This window comes from Helianthus annuus, chromosome 9, assembly GCF_002127325.2.
Source record: "Helianthus annuus cultivar XRQ/B chromosome 9, HanXRQr2.0-SUNRISE, whole genome shotgun sequence".
In the NCBI taxonomy this organism is placed as follows: Eukaryota; Viridiplantae; Streptophyta; class Magnoliopsida; order Asterales; family Asteraceae; genus Helianthus; species Helianthus annuus.
In genome coordinates, this window is record NC_035441.2 from 154,880,741 (window position 1) to 154,896,326 (window position 15,586).

The following is a 15,586-nucleotide window of genomic DNA, read 5'->3' on the forward strand; positions in this document are numbered from 1 at the left end:
ATGGACATTGCACCATTGATGAAGATTGAAGATAGGTAGGAGGGATGATTAGGTCGAACTGTGTTAACCTAGAATTTAGGGTTTCAAGTTCTGGTTATATAGGAGGTGAAAGGGCGCCAAAAAGAGAGGGAAAACAATAAAGAATATAGGGTTAATAAAAAGAAAAATGAAATGACTAAAATGCCCTTGCTAACTTAACATTGCACCATGTGTTTCAGTTGAACTAAAAATATATTAAATCTAACCTAGTTAAACTAAAGCGTAAACTAAGAATAAATATATCCACACAATATGTTGCTCTTCATCATTTGTATAAATATATCTTACTAAAAAATATATTACCTATCTACCTTGATGCTAATGATTAAACCTGCTCAAATGTTTGGTTGGTTCCTATTTTGAAGTTGGGATTCTTTACAGCGAATATAGTGCCTCAAATTATAATTATAGGCAAACTATTATTATCTATTTAAATTTTAGTATGTTTTTATGGACTTTGAAGGGTTTGTGTGTAAATTGGATTTTCAATCATGTTTTGTATTTTTCTTTTATAATTATTCATCATTGAGTATAGTCACTAAAGCGCTAATCAAACAGATATATTTTATTCGATGCAAAATAGTTCAGAGGGGTAAAATAGTCATTCTGCATAATCATTCAGAGCTCCAATCAAACAGCACTTACTGGCTCAGAGTCTCTTATCCGGTCAAACATCTTACTAGTTCAGCACTTACGCAGTCAAAAGTTGCCAAACAGCCCCTAAATTGGCCAAACATAACGAAATACTCATCATAAATGGTTATTCGGCCAAATGGAGGAATGTTAGACAAAACTCATTTAGATGTGGCCTTAGCCATTTATTTAGTCAAATGACTCAATGGGCTCGTAAGACATATAGGTTATAGGATTCCCCCTTGATGTCATTGAAAATGCACACCTTATGCATAGAGAAAAACACGCCAATAACTCTCTCTTTGAGATTTACATCAATCAAGGACACTATAATAAGAACCAAATCATAATCATAATCGATAAATGGAATCATCATATTTTTTCTCTAAGATCTCGATTCTTACAAGTAAGTGTGATTATGTTTGTATCTAATTTATTGATAATGATTGAAACTACGTAATTAGAGTTTATGTTTTACCGATGATCTTATGCTAAATCATCAGGTCACTCTATCACAAGACATGTTGATAGCAAGTGTCAAGTATCAAAACACTACCAACATAAAAGCTAATGTATGAAGTCAAAAAATTTCATAAAAAACACACCGGCCATGTGTTAGTTAGTACCCCAAATGCGAATCACACCAACTATGTGTTAGTTAATAACTTGTCATCAATTGATAAGCAAACATCTAATAATAAGTGTATATATAAAAATAAGAAGCTTACCCTTTTGCACCCACCACTACCAAGATCAAGCACTTCATTCAAAGTCAAATATTAGATTGACGGATATATTTTACACGACTGAAGTATGTAAGCGTGAAAATTACAAATAACAAATCAACATAAAAAAGTTGCCGTTATGAGATCTATGCATCACAAACACATGATATGAAATAAGGATAGACGATCTCATGGACCACAAGTAAATATTATTCAACAAATCACTAAACATCTTACAAACCTTTAATGTGTGAAAATAAAGGGGAGTGGTGGGATGCCATACTCGCGCATGTTCTAGGTAGTGTTAGTGTTTTAGTTTCACTATAACCCTTAAATAGCGATTGTTTTCCTTTTGTGGGATATGAAGAAAAATAGTCACAAGTATCTCTCCAATATTCTATCAAGTTCTTTTTATTTTCTTAGGCAATCGATTATTGGTTGAAACCACATCACAATAAAGTGGCTTCACCATGCCCAAACTAGATAACCTCCCTTTAGTTCGTAGCCCTACAATACATTTATTGCGTTATGTTTTCCTCAGTGAATCCAAGATTTTAATAATCGGGCCGTAATTAAACCAATCACGTTACATATTCATTGATTGGACGAGTCAAATCGGTGTAAAAGCGGATGAGATCATAATTAATATAAAATGAAATAGTACATAAACATAGGCCCAATCCCCAAATTAATTATTATATATATACAATTTACGTCGATGCTTGTGAACAGTATAACATTTACTCAAATTTTTGCTCTTATTTACGGTAATGCCATCTTTCCACCGCTCAAAGAACATCCACAATTCATCTGCCATCATTGTGTTTACGGATCAACCATGGGACGGCGCCGGAACTATGGTTCTGCCATGAACTCTTGCCTGCCGCGATGAGAAACCTGCCAACAGCTAAAACGGGAATTGCTTTAGGATTTCGACCAAAAACGCTCTAGGGTTTCGACAAAAAATGAAAGCTTCCGCCGATCATCTTCACTTTCGGGTTTAGGTATAGCTATTTTGTTTTCCTTTTGGAAATTTCTAAGATGTGTATATGATTCGTTCTAAATAGGATATATGTGCCAAAATTCTAATCTATTAAGTGCGGTTGGTGTGGGAAATTCATATTCAAAATGTTGACAAACTGCAATTTTAGGGCTTTGGAATTCAAATTGGGTGGGAGACCTTTGAAGCACACGTATAATTTTAGCTGTAAATTCTTCCCCAATTTAATCGTTTTTCTTTTAACTGTAAATTCTTCCCCAATTTAATCGTTTTTCTGCACACTTTGTACTTACTTTTATTTGATTATTGACATGGGAGTTACCATTGTGAGGACGTGAGATGCAATAACCTGGTGTCTTTGAATTGAATTATTATATAATTATGAAGCATGTTGCATACAATAATGCCATTGTTGCAAGTATAGTGTAGGTAAACTTTTGAAAGACTGGTTGTATGGTAATGTAGTGGATACAGAGGTTTTTGTTATGCATATCATCATATGGCATTTAGAGAAGAATATCATACTTTGGATAAAGGAAGTCTATGTAAGGTATGTTCTAGGGGTGATCAATAATGCTGAATTAACATGTTGTAAGTAGTGAAAATGGATGCAGTTATTTAGAAAATGACCACTGATTTGGTCTTAGATATGAGAAACTGGATGCATACATTTCTGCTGCAAAACTTTATATATGTTGGTCCTTCCATAAGTTCTCTATATGTGTATACATGTGTATCTATTTAATATAACTCTACTTGATATTAACTTTAAGTGGCGGTTCGTATCACATCAGTTATCGCCACATGTTAGAAATATGAGGCGCCAGATATCCCCCTTACCTCCTCCCCCTCGGTGTTACTTTTGTACCCGATAACTCTATTTTTTTCCTTCACCATTCTCCCTGTCACTCCGAAACTCCCCGTTGTTCTTCAAACGGTCTCTAATAGCATCTGTTTACCGCTGCTTTTTTTTGCCTAGGTAAGCTTGCGAACGGGACGTTTTAATGATGTCTCCGTTTATGTTCGTCTTAACTTTAACTTACTTTTGTTTTCATCAACAGTTGTCCACTTCCGTTCTTGCTGTGGCCATTTTGGTTCTGTGAGTTGTAGTGCTGCTGGCATCGGTTCTAGCTGTTTTGCATCATGTTCGAAATGGAGTAGTAAAAAGGTATAACATGATCATGTGAAAAAATTTAAATTGTATTTCCACTTTTCTTTCTTGTGTAATTTCAACTTTTTAGGTTTACGAAAAAGATGCTTGACAACTAAACTTTATAGAGTATTGCACACAGAAATACTAAGAAATTAACGTGTTGGACTATACTTTTTTATGCTTTTAGCCATATAGGACTATTTTTTGTATTCTCTTTTCGGTTGCTATAAGGAGTGCATCTAAATGCGATTCCCATCGAGTCTTCGTCGTAGCACCCGCCGCAACGCGCGGGTGAAAAAAACTAGTATATATACAATTTATGTCGAACCTTATCTACAGTGCCAAAGGGCACTTTAGGTATTCCCCACAATTGTTGATGCGAAAGAAAGGCAATAGAAGACAATTGCAAGATAGAGAGAAGGGAGAAAGACTAGGGTTTATAACTCAGAGAGAACGCCTCCGTCGAGTTAAGGTTAATACACATTTCTCCTTAATTTAATCCTTCTAACATTAACCTCACTCAAAACTTTTTACTTTGTTCGTTCTACCATCCCAACGCTCATGTGCTCTGGGAAACATCCTCACCTTCCATGGCTATGAATTACCAATCCATGATCAAATGTTTCCATGAACGTTGAAAAGTGAAGTTTATCTAAAGCATAGAGAGTTAGGTATTTTCGGAACAATTGATTGATTATTTAAGGGAGAACGTGATTAATTGAAGATACAACGATATTCTGTCTAGACAAATTGAAAAGTGAAGAGCTAGATCACATGGAATTGAATATTGTGAACGGGAGATACATTTTGATCAAAAACAGAGCGATCTAAAACAAGGTTGTTCAATATTCACAAGGAAGTAATTCTTACGATTTATTATTCAACCAAACATCTCATCAGTAGTGGTTAAGATATACTTAGTTATCACCTATACTATAACCATATACTTCAACACAATCACAACAAAAGCATAATTTATTAAGCTCAAATTAATAAAATTTAAAGAAATATAATTTTTATTTTCAAATATATCAGGTTACACTCACTATACGCTTAACTGTAATACATATAATAGATTGTACAAGGTTAAAAGAAAACAATGAATATGCATAAAATGTTACTTAAAAGTTACACCGGTCATAATATAATATAATCAAGGGTTGGTTTTTCTCAAGTAGATGCCTGGTGGGACTAGAGGGACTCCTGGTATCGCACGTGTCGGAGGTAAGGGAATCGGAAACGCGGGTGGCGGCGGTGACGGCGACGGAATCACACCCGGTACAGGCGGAAGCAACGGCGCTGGCGGTGGCGACGGAATCACAGGTGGAACCAGCGACGGCGGCGAAGGCTGTAACGGAAGTGACGGTGGTTGAAACGGGTTCGGAGGAAAACCGAAAGTTTTTTTGCCGGACAACTTAACATTCTCCAAGGATTTTTGGCCGGTAATGGGTGGAAGTCCAGGGAGCCGTGGTAGCGGCGGAACTAGGGGCGGAACGGGTAAATCCGGCACCGGAAGAGGAGGAAGAATATCGATAGGTGGTAAGAAGGGTGCTGGAGGATCAGGAAGTGATGGTGGGAAAGTTTTTCCGGTGAAGTCTTTTTGGTTACATAGTTGTGGTTTGAATGTGAAAAAACCGGCGGAAAAGATGTGGGTGCCGGCCTTTTTGGATTTGAAATGGATTTCTGAAGAGGTGGCTGTGGCTGCTACTGAACAGTACGGTTTGCCGCTGCTGATTAGTGTGACTGAACATCCTTTGATTTTGTGGACGTTTTTACCGATGGAGATTGGGAGTTTGGCTTCAAATTCACCATTTTCGTTTGTTTTTACTTCTGACTGGAACGTCTGTTTTCCGGCATTCTTGCATTCTACCGCCACCGTTGCCCCTACAAAAAAAAAAAAAAAAAAGGAAAATCACGAAAAATATTAAGAAAATATATTTTTGAGTTGAATTGGAAATAGACATCAATTTTCAAGTTTTTAAAACTATTTAAACTAATCAGATTGCATCAAGTAAAGCTTCGTTAGCTGAGGCGGTTAGTAATCGGATTGCACAAAAGGGACGGCTAAATTGTCGACGTATGACAAAAGCGCCAACAAAGTTCTCGCTTTTTCGAGCTTTGGAAAAAACGCCGGCTCAACTCCCACTTTTGTCGAGCCGACGCTTTTGTCTACATTGAAAATTTTGAAGTCAACAATGATTATTCTTGTACTTTTTCCTAATAAATAAACTTGGCTTTTGATATTACGAAATTAATTAGTTGATCGACTTTTGTTTTTTATTCTTAGTTTCCACCGATGGACAGATAACACTTGTCACAAATCACCGACATATTAGACCCTCGATTATAATCCCCTAAGCCACATTTTAGTTTAAAAAAAGACTTTTTTTTTTTTTTTTCGTGGGGCGTCTGGCACAACAATATGGATATGGTACGCCAAAACAATATAATCTGTTGTGTCATTTTGAATATGTTGTACCAGACTGAGATCTAACCGAAAACACTTGTTGCGCTTTAGTTAATTGATAATTTTAGAAAGTTAAGTCTATTTTGTTACTTTTCTCAGTCAAAATGGATAAAAACAACAAGACAACTACAAGAACCTGAAATGAAATGGTTGGATTTGGGCACTTGTTGACGGAAGCAAGTGTCACAGTAGACGGTTCCAACAAGCGTGGCCGCAGAATGCGGGTGTTTCCGGTGTCTGGCATAGGAGACACCGTTGAAGGAGAGACACAGGAAAAACATCACGAATGAAACCCATGAAGACATTGTGGAAACTCAGTATGATTCGATCTTCTGCTGAAGAAGCAGTTGAGTTTATAGGGGAAGTTTCCAATTCACGAGTTTGGATTCATTATGGCAATCATGAAAAAACCAGTATAACTCCAAACCAAACCAGCAGTGAATAAGAGAGCACCTTTGGCTTTTGCTATAAATATTTAATAAATTACAAACATATTATTGTGATAATAATTAAAAATAATAATTTCAATCCAATAGTATTAAACAGTTTTTGTATCAAAAACACATACTTATAATTATTGTTATATGACTTGTAAAACAAACATAATTCAAATCACAATTTACAATTAAATGGTTTGAATATTTTTGTATTACAGTATAAGTTAGTTCGTTGTCTCGGTTTCTCGGGTCTGTTTCATGTTTATTGTGCTCTATCACGGGCGTTTTGGCTGTTAAAGGAAAAAAAAAAAAAAAAAGACTATTTTCACTTGTGTGGTTGTGTGGGTTAAGTTGTTATATGTTGGAATGTAGATGCAAGCCGGAAGGGGCAGATAGATGGGACCAAGATTGTTCACGGAGTGCTAAAGTTGGCCACAGGTTCCATGAGAGTGTGACGCTAAGGGTAGATCCATGGCTCATGGTCATGCTCATAGCTATCCTTTCAACATTCTTGGATAACACAGCAATTCACCCAATTACTATCTCTAAGACTATTTCCAATGGGCCCTTGGAGATCATGTCCTTGGATGCCCTAAGAGATCCTTACCATTGGAGTTCATCCATCATAGCATGCCCTTAGGTGAGATGCCCTTCCACAAGGGCATGTGTTTGTCTCGGTTCATGCGATAAGGTGGGCCTAAAGTAAGAAAAAGAAAATGTTTTATTTAAATATTGTGTGTAATGAATAGGTGATGAGGTGGAAATTAAGAAGGGTAAAGATATTTGTAAGGTTGGAGATGAAATTGAGGTTTTTAAGGATTTGTAAGGATATTATGTGGCAGATGATGTGGCAGCTAAAGACGTCTAAGGGCGCATTTAGCATTGGAGATAGTCTAATGCATGAAGTATAGTTATCTATACAAAATATATCATTCGTCAAGCAAAGTTGTGATGGTTACGTGGTGTACTCTATCAGGCCGGACCTAGGTGGTCCCAATGGGTCGCCTGCAGTGGCGCAGGTTAGAAGAGGCCGGGGAGCGCCGACCCCTCGAACTTTTCGCTCAGTAGTGTTATGTATGTAGCTTTCGTATATAATTTTTGGGTATATACGTTTTCGGTTCTATATAAATTTTTGGGTATATACGTTTTCGACCCCCGTCGGAAATCTCAAACTTCGCCACTGGTCGCCTGCATCCTATATAAATCATTTATTTTCTTTTGTATACATACGATCTAATCCCAATTGACTCTCATGGAAATTTTGACATCTACCCACAAGAAAGAGATATAACTTGATTGGTAATTATATTGAAAAGAAGAAAATTAACTTCATCAGATAAGTTTCCTACGCTGGCATTGTTGCACTGCGAGTCTTGTTTTGTTGTTTACGTGAAGAAGAAAATGAAAAGAATAGAACGTTTTTAAATTTATTTCAACTCTTGGGCTTTCTTTAATTGTGGCTACAAAAACTTTTTTTTAACGGCTAAATTCTTTAATCTCCTGCAGTCTGTGTGACTTAAACCCAAGATTTTCTTCTTTTCAACCTAGGTGTTTTTAAAAGTTTTGTCTTTGCCAATGGACCACCACCCCATTGGTGAGGCTACAAAAGCTTAATACTATAAACCTCGATATCCTATCAACTATAAACCTATATTTTCTATTTTATTTTGGTTCCTACAATTGGTACACCTTGCAAATTAAATCGACACCCTTAATACGGGTCGTATAACCCCATACGACCCGTATTATGTAATAACAATTCTCAAAGTCAGTCAAAGGCTAACGTTGTTTGTCACGTGCAAACCCAACACGGGTCGTATAGGTCTATACGACCCGTATTAGGTACGAGGTAGTACGATGTCACTCAACAGTGATAGAAAATGATGGATGTGATATTACGTTAGCTCTATACGGGTCGTTTAGGGCTATACGACCCGTATTGGTCTCTGAAAATGAATTCAGTTTTCTGCCTTTATAAACGACGAAGGGAGACGTAGGGAACATTGTTTCTTCTATTTTTTCTTTATTTCGTCAAACAATTCCACCATGTCTTAGTTCGACCTCAGTTACGTATTTGGCGAATTGTGCAGCAACAACACGAGGACGTTTATTCCGGAAAGCAGTGTGGTATAGTATTTATTAACTTGTTTTGTTTGTTATATGACAACTGGCACAAACCTGTAATTTCCGTACAGTTTTAATTATTATTTATTATCTGCAATTATGTGCTTAAATGTCAACATTGTCTGATTACATGCTATATATGTGAATTCATGCACGTTTTATACTTCAAATATTGCTTTGTGCATTACCTTAAGCGTTGCGTCAGAAAGACTAGCAAACTCACCGGTAAGACACACTGTGTCAGCATTTCTGCAGAAAGTAGTCAGACAATAGAATTAGGGCCTAGGAGTAGGTCCAACATCTAAAATACATTAAAAACCCAAGTGTGGAATACAAGGGTTAACATATAAACTTTCCGAAAGCTAAACAATGCACTAAAAGCACCCGAAACTCACTTTAAATGCAGAATTCGGCGCAATTCAGCCATAATTCAGCTATAAATCAGCTTTTAATACCAAAATATCATGCAAAATTTATAAAATTAGTGTCCAGAATAACTTACAAAGTGTCGGGAATTGAAACTGTCACAAAAGGGTGCTTCATACTTAGTGAAACTGCGCAATTTAGCACTTTAACGAACCGTAACGAAACGAACAACCGGACACTACTCGAAATACCAAATTTTCACTAGAACATTGTTTTTAGTGTTACAAAGCTAGTTATGATCACCGAACATCATATTACATATCATAAACACTAAAAACCTAAAATACCTAACTAATACCATTACATTCCAACTAAATCAAGAAACTAGAATTTGAAATGTTACACTTTACCCCCCTCTCTTTGGACGGTTGGGACAAGGGTCCCACCTAGTGATTTTATTTGATTATTTTTGATCTTTTGTTGGAGAATATACCAACAAATATACCATGAAAGATATGGAGAATTTTATAAAATCATAAACTAATACCATAACATCATTCTACACCTCCTAACTCACCATCAACCTCCTCCTTCCTCCTCTAACTCTCGGCTCAAACACCCCCATATACACACACCTTTTCAACTTCATTTACAACCATTCAAGGCCACTAGAAGGTGTATGGAGATCATCTAAGAAGGCTTGAAGTGTAGGAACTTGAAGGACCACCTTGTGGAGCTTTTAACCTCTCAATTTCTTCCATAATCATCATCTTCATTCTTGTGCCACTTCCCTAGCCATTAGAGCTAGTAGTAAGCTCCTTGATCTTGTTTTTACTTCTAATCATAATGGTTAAAATATTATGTAAGTGGTTAAACTCAAAAATCACAAAAGAAACAAGAAGATGATCATTAACATAAAGCTAAATAACTTGAAATCTAAGTTGATTAAGTGTATGTATGAAACTTGTTTGTTGATTTCTTGTGTTTATGGTGTAGATCACCATAGAAAGGCTGATAGGTGATGATTAAACACATGTTCTAGCAAGTATAAGGATGGATCTTGAAGAAATTATAATGATCATCCTTTATGTTTCACACGAACTTGAAAATAAAAATGTTTTAGAGTATGATGATGGTTGATATATGTTAAAAGTCTTGTAAATAGATGATTACAAAAATAATTTCTCAAGAAACCAAGTTTATTTACAAGATTTACAAAGTCATGATTTCTAAGTAAACTAATCAGATTTTTAGTGTTTAAACAAAACTAGAAACATGTTTGTAACAAGAAAAATACAAAAGAATTATTTTTGGAAAAATTCATCTTACAGTTGTAAATGACTAAATCTTTCAATAATGTGATTTACAAACAAATAACCATGTTTTAAAGGTAACTAAACCTACTAAATAACATGGTAAGTTACTACAAGTTTTTACAAAATTTCAAGTTCATGATGTAGTGTAATTTACATGATCTTGGCTCATGGTAAGTCTTGGTTAAATTGTTGATGATTGATGATGATTTTAAAAGAAAATGACATGCTTTGAAAGCATGGAAACCTCCATTTTTAAGGGAAAACTATGACAAAATTTTTGTAGAAATTAAACACTTAGAAAAATATTTTTAAAACAATGTTTATAAGTAAATTTTGAACATGGTTTTCACATAAAAGTTTGCCATAATTTTTATTACAAAAAATACAAACATTGGAGGTTGATTTTTGATAAATAAAAGTGACTAAGTATATATTTAGGAAAATATATTTAGATGTCACAATATGTGTGTTACTTGTATATTATGTGTAGTAGTTATATTATTTTAGGAATTTGAAAATAATATAACACACAAATATACCAAAATTTGGAATACAGAAATACTACCAAAATTCCAAGAAACACATATATGAATTATACCCGAATATCGGACAATCGGACTTATGGACTATAAGTAATATATTCCGGAAATAATCCGTAACTTAACAAACGTGGTGAACGATATTTTGAAACCAAGGAAACGGCAAGATATGAATTTTTACAAGTATTACAAAAATATAACATATTTTTGTCAATAGAAGATATATTATTTTGATGGATAAAATATATATATTTTCTTAACAAGATAAAAATATATTATTTTGGGGTGAAGACTAGAAAATATATTTTCTAAGACCAATCTTAAAATATATATATCAATTTTTGAGATTTATATGGAAATATACTTATTTTGCCAAATAAATTATAGATATTTTTCCATAAAATCCTCTCAAAATATGTATATTTTGAGAATATAAAGTGGTGACTTTTAGTTGTCTAAAAATAATGTTCCGGAAAAATAATCACAAGTTTAAGTATGAAATACTTAATAAATACAAGAAATACGTACCCTCATGCGTATAAATACATATCGGAATACACCACCAATTCGTGGCAAAATACACAAGTATGAATATACACAAATACAAGTATTCCTATGCTTGGGAAAATATATGTGTAGAATATTATAATAACCCAAATTGAATATATATTACTTTAACAATATTCCAAATAATTGGATAAATGTAATTTAAGTTAAAAATATTAATATTTTAACTAAACTTATACCTTGGGATTATATAATACATCAAGGATGTAACTCAAAATATACCAATGATTCCAAAATAAGTCTTAATAAACAACTAAGACTAATAGTCGTTACACGACCTAAACGTCTAATAAAACATAATACGTGTTGTCCACCCCCGATTTCCACGTGTCACCGTGGGCCCGGTGTGGGGTACAGTGACGTAGTTGGCATCGTCATAGACAATCAACACAATATAAATCACAGCGGAAGCAGAATAGATACATTTCAACTTTTAAATAATTTGCAATAATAAATATCACAGTAGTTGAACGGATCCACAGGCGATCAAATAAAAATAAGAAAAAAAATAGTTTCAACAGATATATTGTCGTCCGATGCTTGCCGAGACTATAAGTGGACGCTCTAGGCAAACAACCAGCCTATTTCGCGTCATACGTACCTGCACTAAACCCTTTTGGGAAAAAATACGTCATGTTTACACTGGTAAATACAAATCGACTGACTCATTTGAAAATGACTGAAAAATTGATTTAAAATGCACAAAGGCCAATAAATATTTCTATTAACTTGGGATATTTATGCAATATAAACTTTGTGAACGAATTACATGCAACTTAATATCTCTGTTTTGTGGCCCGGGGATCTGCCTGTCCGGGCTACAGATTAAATGCACACACCACATTAAAGAGTTATACACGTCGGGGTGTACGCCTACACCCCGTGCCTTGGTCGTGGCGCATCCTCGTAAGATAATGCCAAGGATATTCCGGGACACACGGGTCAATAACCCCCCAAAGCCTTTAAGTAAGACAAGACTGTTTAAACGAAGTCGCACAAGCTATTCAAGACTGTACACCCATAAGGCGCAGGACTTGTGCGCCCGATCAAGCGGTATTTTAAATACCGTACCCCAAGCCCGTATAGGGAAAATAAGTCAAAATGTATTTACCTGAGCAAGTATAAGTCACAAATGATAAGTGTTGGTAGCTTTTACCGGGCCTCCTAATCTGGAACAAAGGTTTATAATTAACCTATTAGATTCCTAACGGTCTTTTATTTAAGCTAAGCTTTGACCGGTTAGTTTTAGAATGATACGGTTTACGCACGATTAAGCGAAAGACCGGATAGAATGTGATTTAGACCCGACAAGTTTGAATACTTGTATAATATGGGTATACTAAATACATTCTGGATTTTGAAATAAAAATGATATCGTTTGACCCGTTTCGGTCAACGCAAACTAGTTACGTAAACCGAACCGAACGCGAAAAGGGCGATACGGGTAGACAATGATTCAAATGCAAGTTCCCTGAGATAATATGCTTAAAATATGATATTATATCAGTAAGTTATGTTCTATATTGCCCGGAATAATTTTAAACCCAATTTATGCCTTAGAAGGGCATTTTGGTCATTTAAAAGATAATAAAAGAGTAAAATTAGAAATCTGAGTTTCGGGTCTGGTTCATACAGTAAATATACTTAATATAACATATTATATCAGTAGGGTATGACCCATATATCAAATTTATCATTTAAAACCAAACTATGCACCGTAGGGGTATTTTAGTAATTTCACAAGGGCTAAAAATGCCAAAACTGGAAACTGAGTTCATATACTTATACTTACTGTTTTATATGAAAATATGCTAAACACATCAGTAGGTATAGGTCTTATATGTTTAAAACAAGTATAACGCTTACTATGCGCTTAAAACGCTAAATATGCGATTTAAGGGCGTTTTCGGGTTTTCAAATTAAATCTGAGATTTTTATATTTCCAGAATACTTAAAATAATTTATTCATCATATAAAATCAGTAGAAAAAGGTTTCGGGTCAAAAGGATGTGTAAAACTCATTTTATGGCTAAAACGGTCAAAACCGACATAAGCCGAAATGACTAGGCGATCTAGGATCCGTTCAGCCAAAAATTAATTAAAAATCATCAAAATTCCCAGAATATTATATTACTTCTGTTGGTAAAGTTTCGTATCAAAACGTGGCCAGAAACGGGTTCTACGCGAAAAGGACCGTTTATGTAAATTTATAATATAGTTTTACGCTAATGGCCATAACTCACAATCTGGACCACCAACTGATCCGAAATTTTCGGTGCAAGTTTATATATTAGAAATAAAGATTTCTATCCTTTCACTTTTCCAAAAATCACGTTTTATATCAAAAAGGGCAAAATAGTCAACTTTATGCATAAATCGGAAACATGCATTCGAATCGGCTAAGCATAGACTTATGAATAAAATTCCAGAAAGTTTAACTAAAATAATGTCAAAAATGCTTAATACAGATCTCAACATGCATGTACGATCCGAACGATAGTTTACGAAAAAGTCGTTTAAGACTTTCGGTTCCATCGGGTTTACACTAAAGATCGTCGAGTTGATCGTGGTAAAACACATTCTTATATTCATAATAAAGTTTTATGAAGATCAAACAGATTGCATGTCATCTATATCATTATTCATGTCATTTTTCACAAAAATCGCTTCTGTTGACTTTTTAGAAATAGGTTTGACTCGACATTTAGCATGCATGTAGTGGGAATCAGAGAGTACCCTTTAGAGGGTTTGTTTCCCATAATATACCAACATAATCAGGTTTCAATTCGAGAAATGACTGATTGAAACCGTTTAATCAGAAAGTCAAAGCTTATGAACACCAGTTTGACTTTTAGCAATAATCAAAAAACGGATTAGAACGAATTGAAAGCTTACAAAGGTCCTATAGGTGTTTAGTGAACACTAGAAGTCGCCTTGATGATCTGATTATCTCCAGAAAGTCTTGAGAACCTTGCAAGTCTTGAGAGATCTGTTCAAATGAAATGTCCAAGAATGAGATGATAATCTGATTTAAAGCCAAAATTCGAGGTTACTGTTGTAGTAGCCATGCATGGCATTTGATTGGAGTAATTTGGAGGCAGAAACCAGCTGTTAAGCACTTAAAATCGGACCCAAATCGACCCAAATCGAATTTCTGTCGCTGGCAGCCCCACGCGGCCCGCTTGGGCTTTACCAGGCGGGTCGCCTGACCCTGGTTCAGCCAAAACAAGTTTCAAACTTGACAGCTTTGGCCCCTGAACTTGTACGCGATGTTTCGGCCACTTTTCTCGACCCGTAAACCCCAAACTTGGTTTTTAAGAACCTTAGGACTTTTACCAACATGGTAATGTCCTCGGATAACTTTGCGCTCAACCGAAAAGCCATGAAATTCGACGTTGACGCTTTTAGTCCCTTAAGTACGGTTTTGGCCATAACTTTCTCATACGTTGACGAAACTTCATGAAATTTTTACCACATATTCTAGTGAGTATATTTTAGCTTACAAAGCTTCGGGTCTGCCAAAAGTTCACTCAGAGGTATAAATTAAACATGTTGACACTTTTGGCCCCTATAGTTTGAAATACTTCACTTTTGTGCAATTTCCGCGTCGTATGATCCATGAACCATCCGTTTAAGGTTATAAACATTATGTAGGGTTATCATAGAGTCTATTTATCCATTGTTGACACTTTGGACCCTTACGTTCCATAGTTTTCACTGTTTGTCACTTTTAGTCCCTCTAAAGTATGTTTTCACATAACGGAACCTTATGACACGTGTCAAGACATTATTGGACGAAATTTTTCGAGGTGTTACATCCTCACCCCCTTAAAAGAAATCTCGACCCCGAGATTTATTCAAACAAATGGGGATATTTTTCTTTCATCGTGGATTCCACTTCCCACGTGTATTCGGGACCTCTACGGGCATCCCACTTGACCTTAACAATAGGCACGTGCTTCCTTCGAAGCTTCTTTACCTGTCGATCCTCAATCGACAAAGGTTTTTCCACAAATTTTAGACTTTCGTCTATGTGTATATCTGTATGCGGTATAACCAGTGAATCGTCAGCGAAACACTTCTTCAAATTACAGATGTGGAACACATTATGAATGCACTAAGCTCTTCAGGCAAGTTTAACTTGTAAGCGACTGACCCGACACGTTCGATAATCTCGAAAGGTCCTATATCTCGGGCTTAGCTTGCCTTTCTTTCCAAAT

The 15,586-nt window shown here is 35.4% G+C and overlaps 1 protein-coding gene and 1 long non-coding RNA gene across 2 annotated transcripts; one reads left to right on the top strand and one right to left on the bottom strand.

The window, feature by feature from the left end:
• Window positions 1-2,123: 2,123 nt before the first annotated feature.
• On the top strand, window positions 2,124-3,718 carry LOC110910009. The gene is made up of 2 exons (XR_002575760.2): window positions 2,124-2,401; window positions 3,459-3,718. It is a non-coding gene; the product is annotated as an uncharacterized LOC110910009 (long non-coding RNA).
• An 830-nt stretch (window positions 3,719-4,548) lies between these two features.
• LOC118482174 (proline-rich protein 4-like) lies at window positions 4,549-6,443 on the bottom strand. Its single transcript, XM_035977744.1, has 2 exons — window positions 6,154-6,443; window positions 4,549-5,434 (listed from the first exon to the last, which is right to left on the bottom strand). Exons 1-2 carry the CDS (start codon window positions 6,320-6,322, stop codon window positions 4,704-4,706), a joined length of 900 nt encoding a protein of 299 aa, XP_035833637.1. The 5' UTR covers window positions 6,323-6,443; the 3' UTR covers window positions 4,549-4,703.
• Between the last annotated feature and the right edge of the window lie 9,143 nt (window positions 6,444-15,586).

Bases quoted from the DNA above. Each gene is read 5' to 3' on its own strand.
- LOC118482174 (XM_035977744.1), bottom strand. From the start codon at position 6,322: ATGTCTTCATGGGTTTCATTCGTGATGTTTTTCCTGTGTCTCTCCTTC. The intron at 5,435-6,153 runs GTTCTTGTAGTT...TTTTTTTTGTAG, and splicing joins ATCCAACCATTTCATTTCAG to GGGCAACGGTGGCGGTAGAA.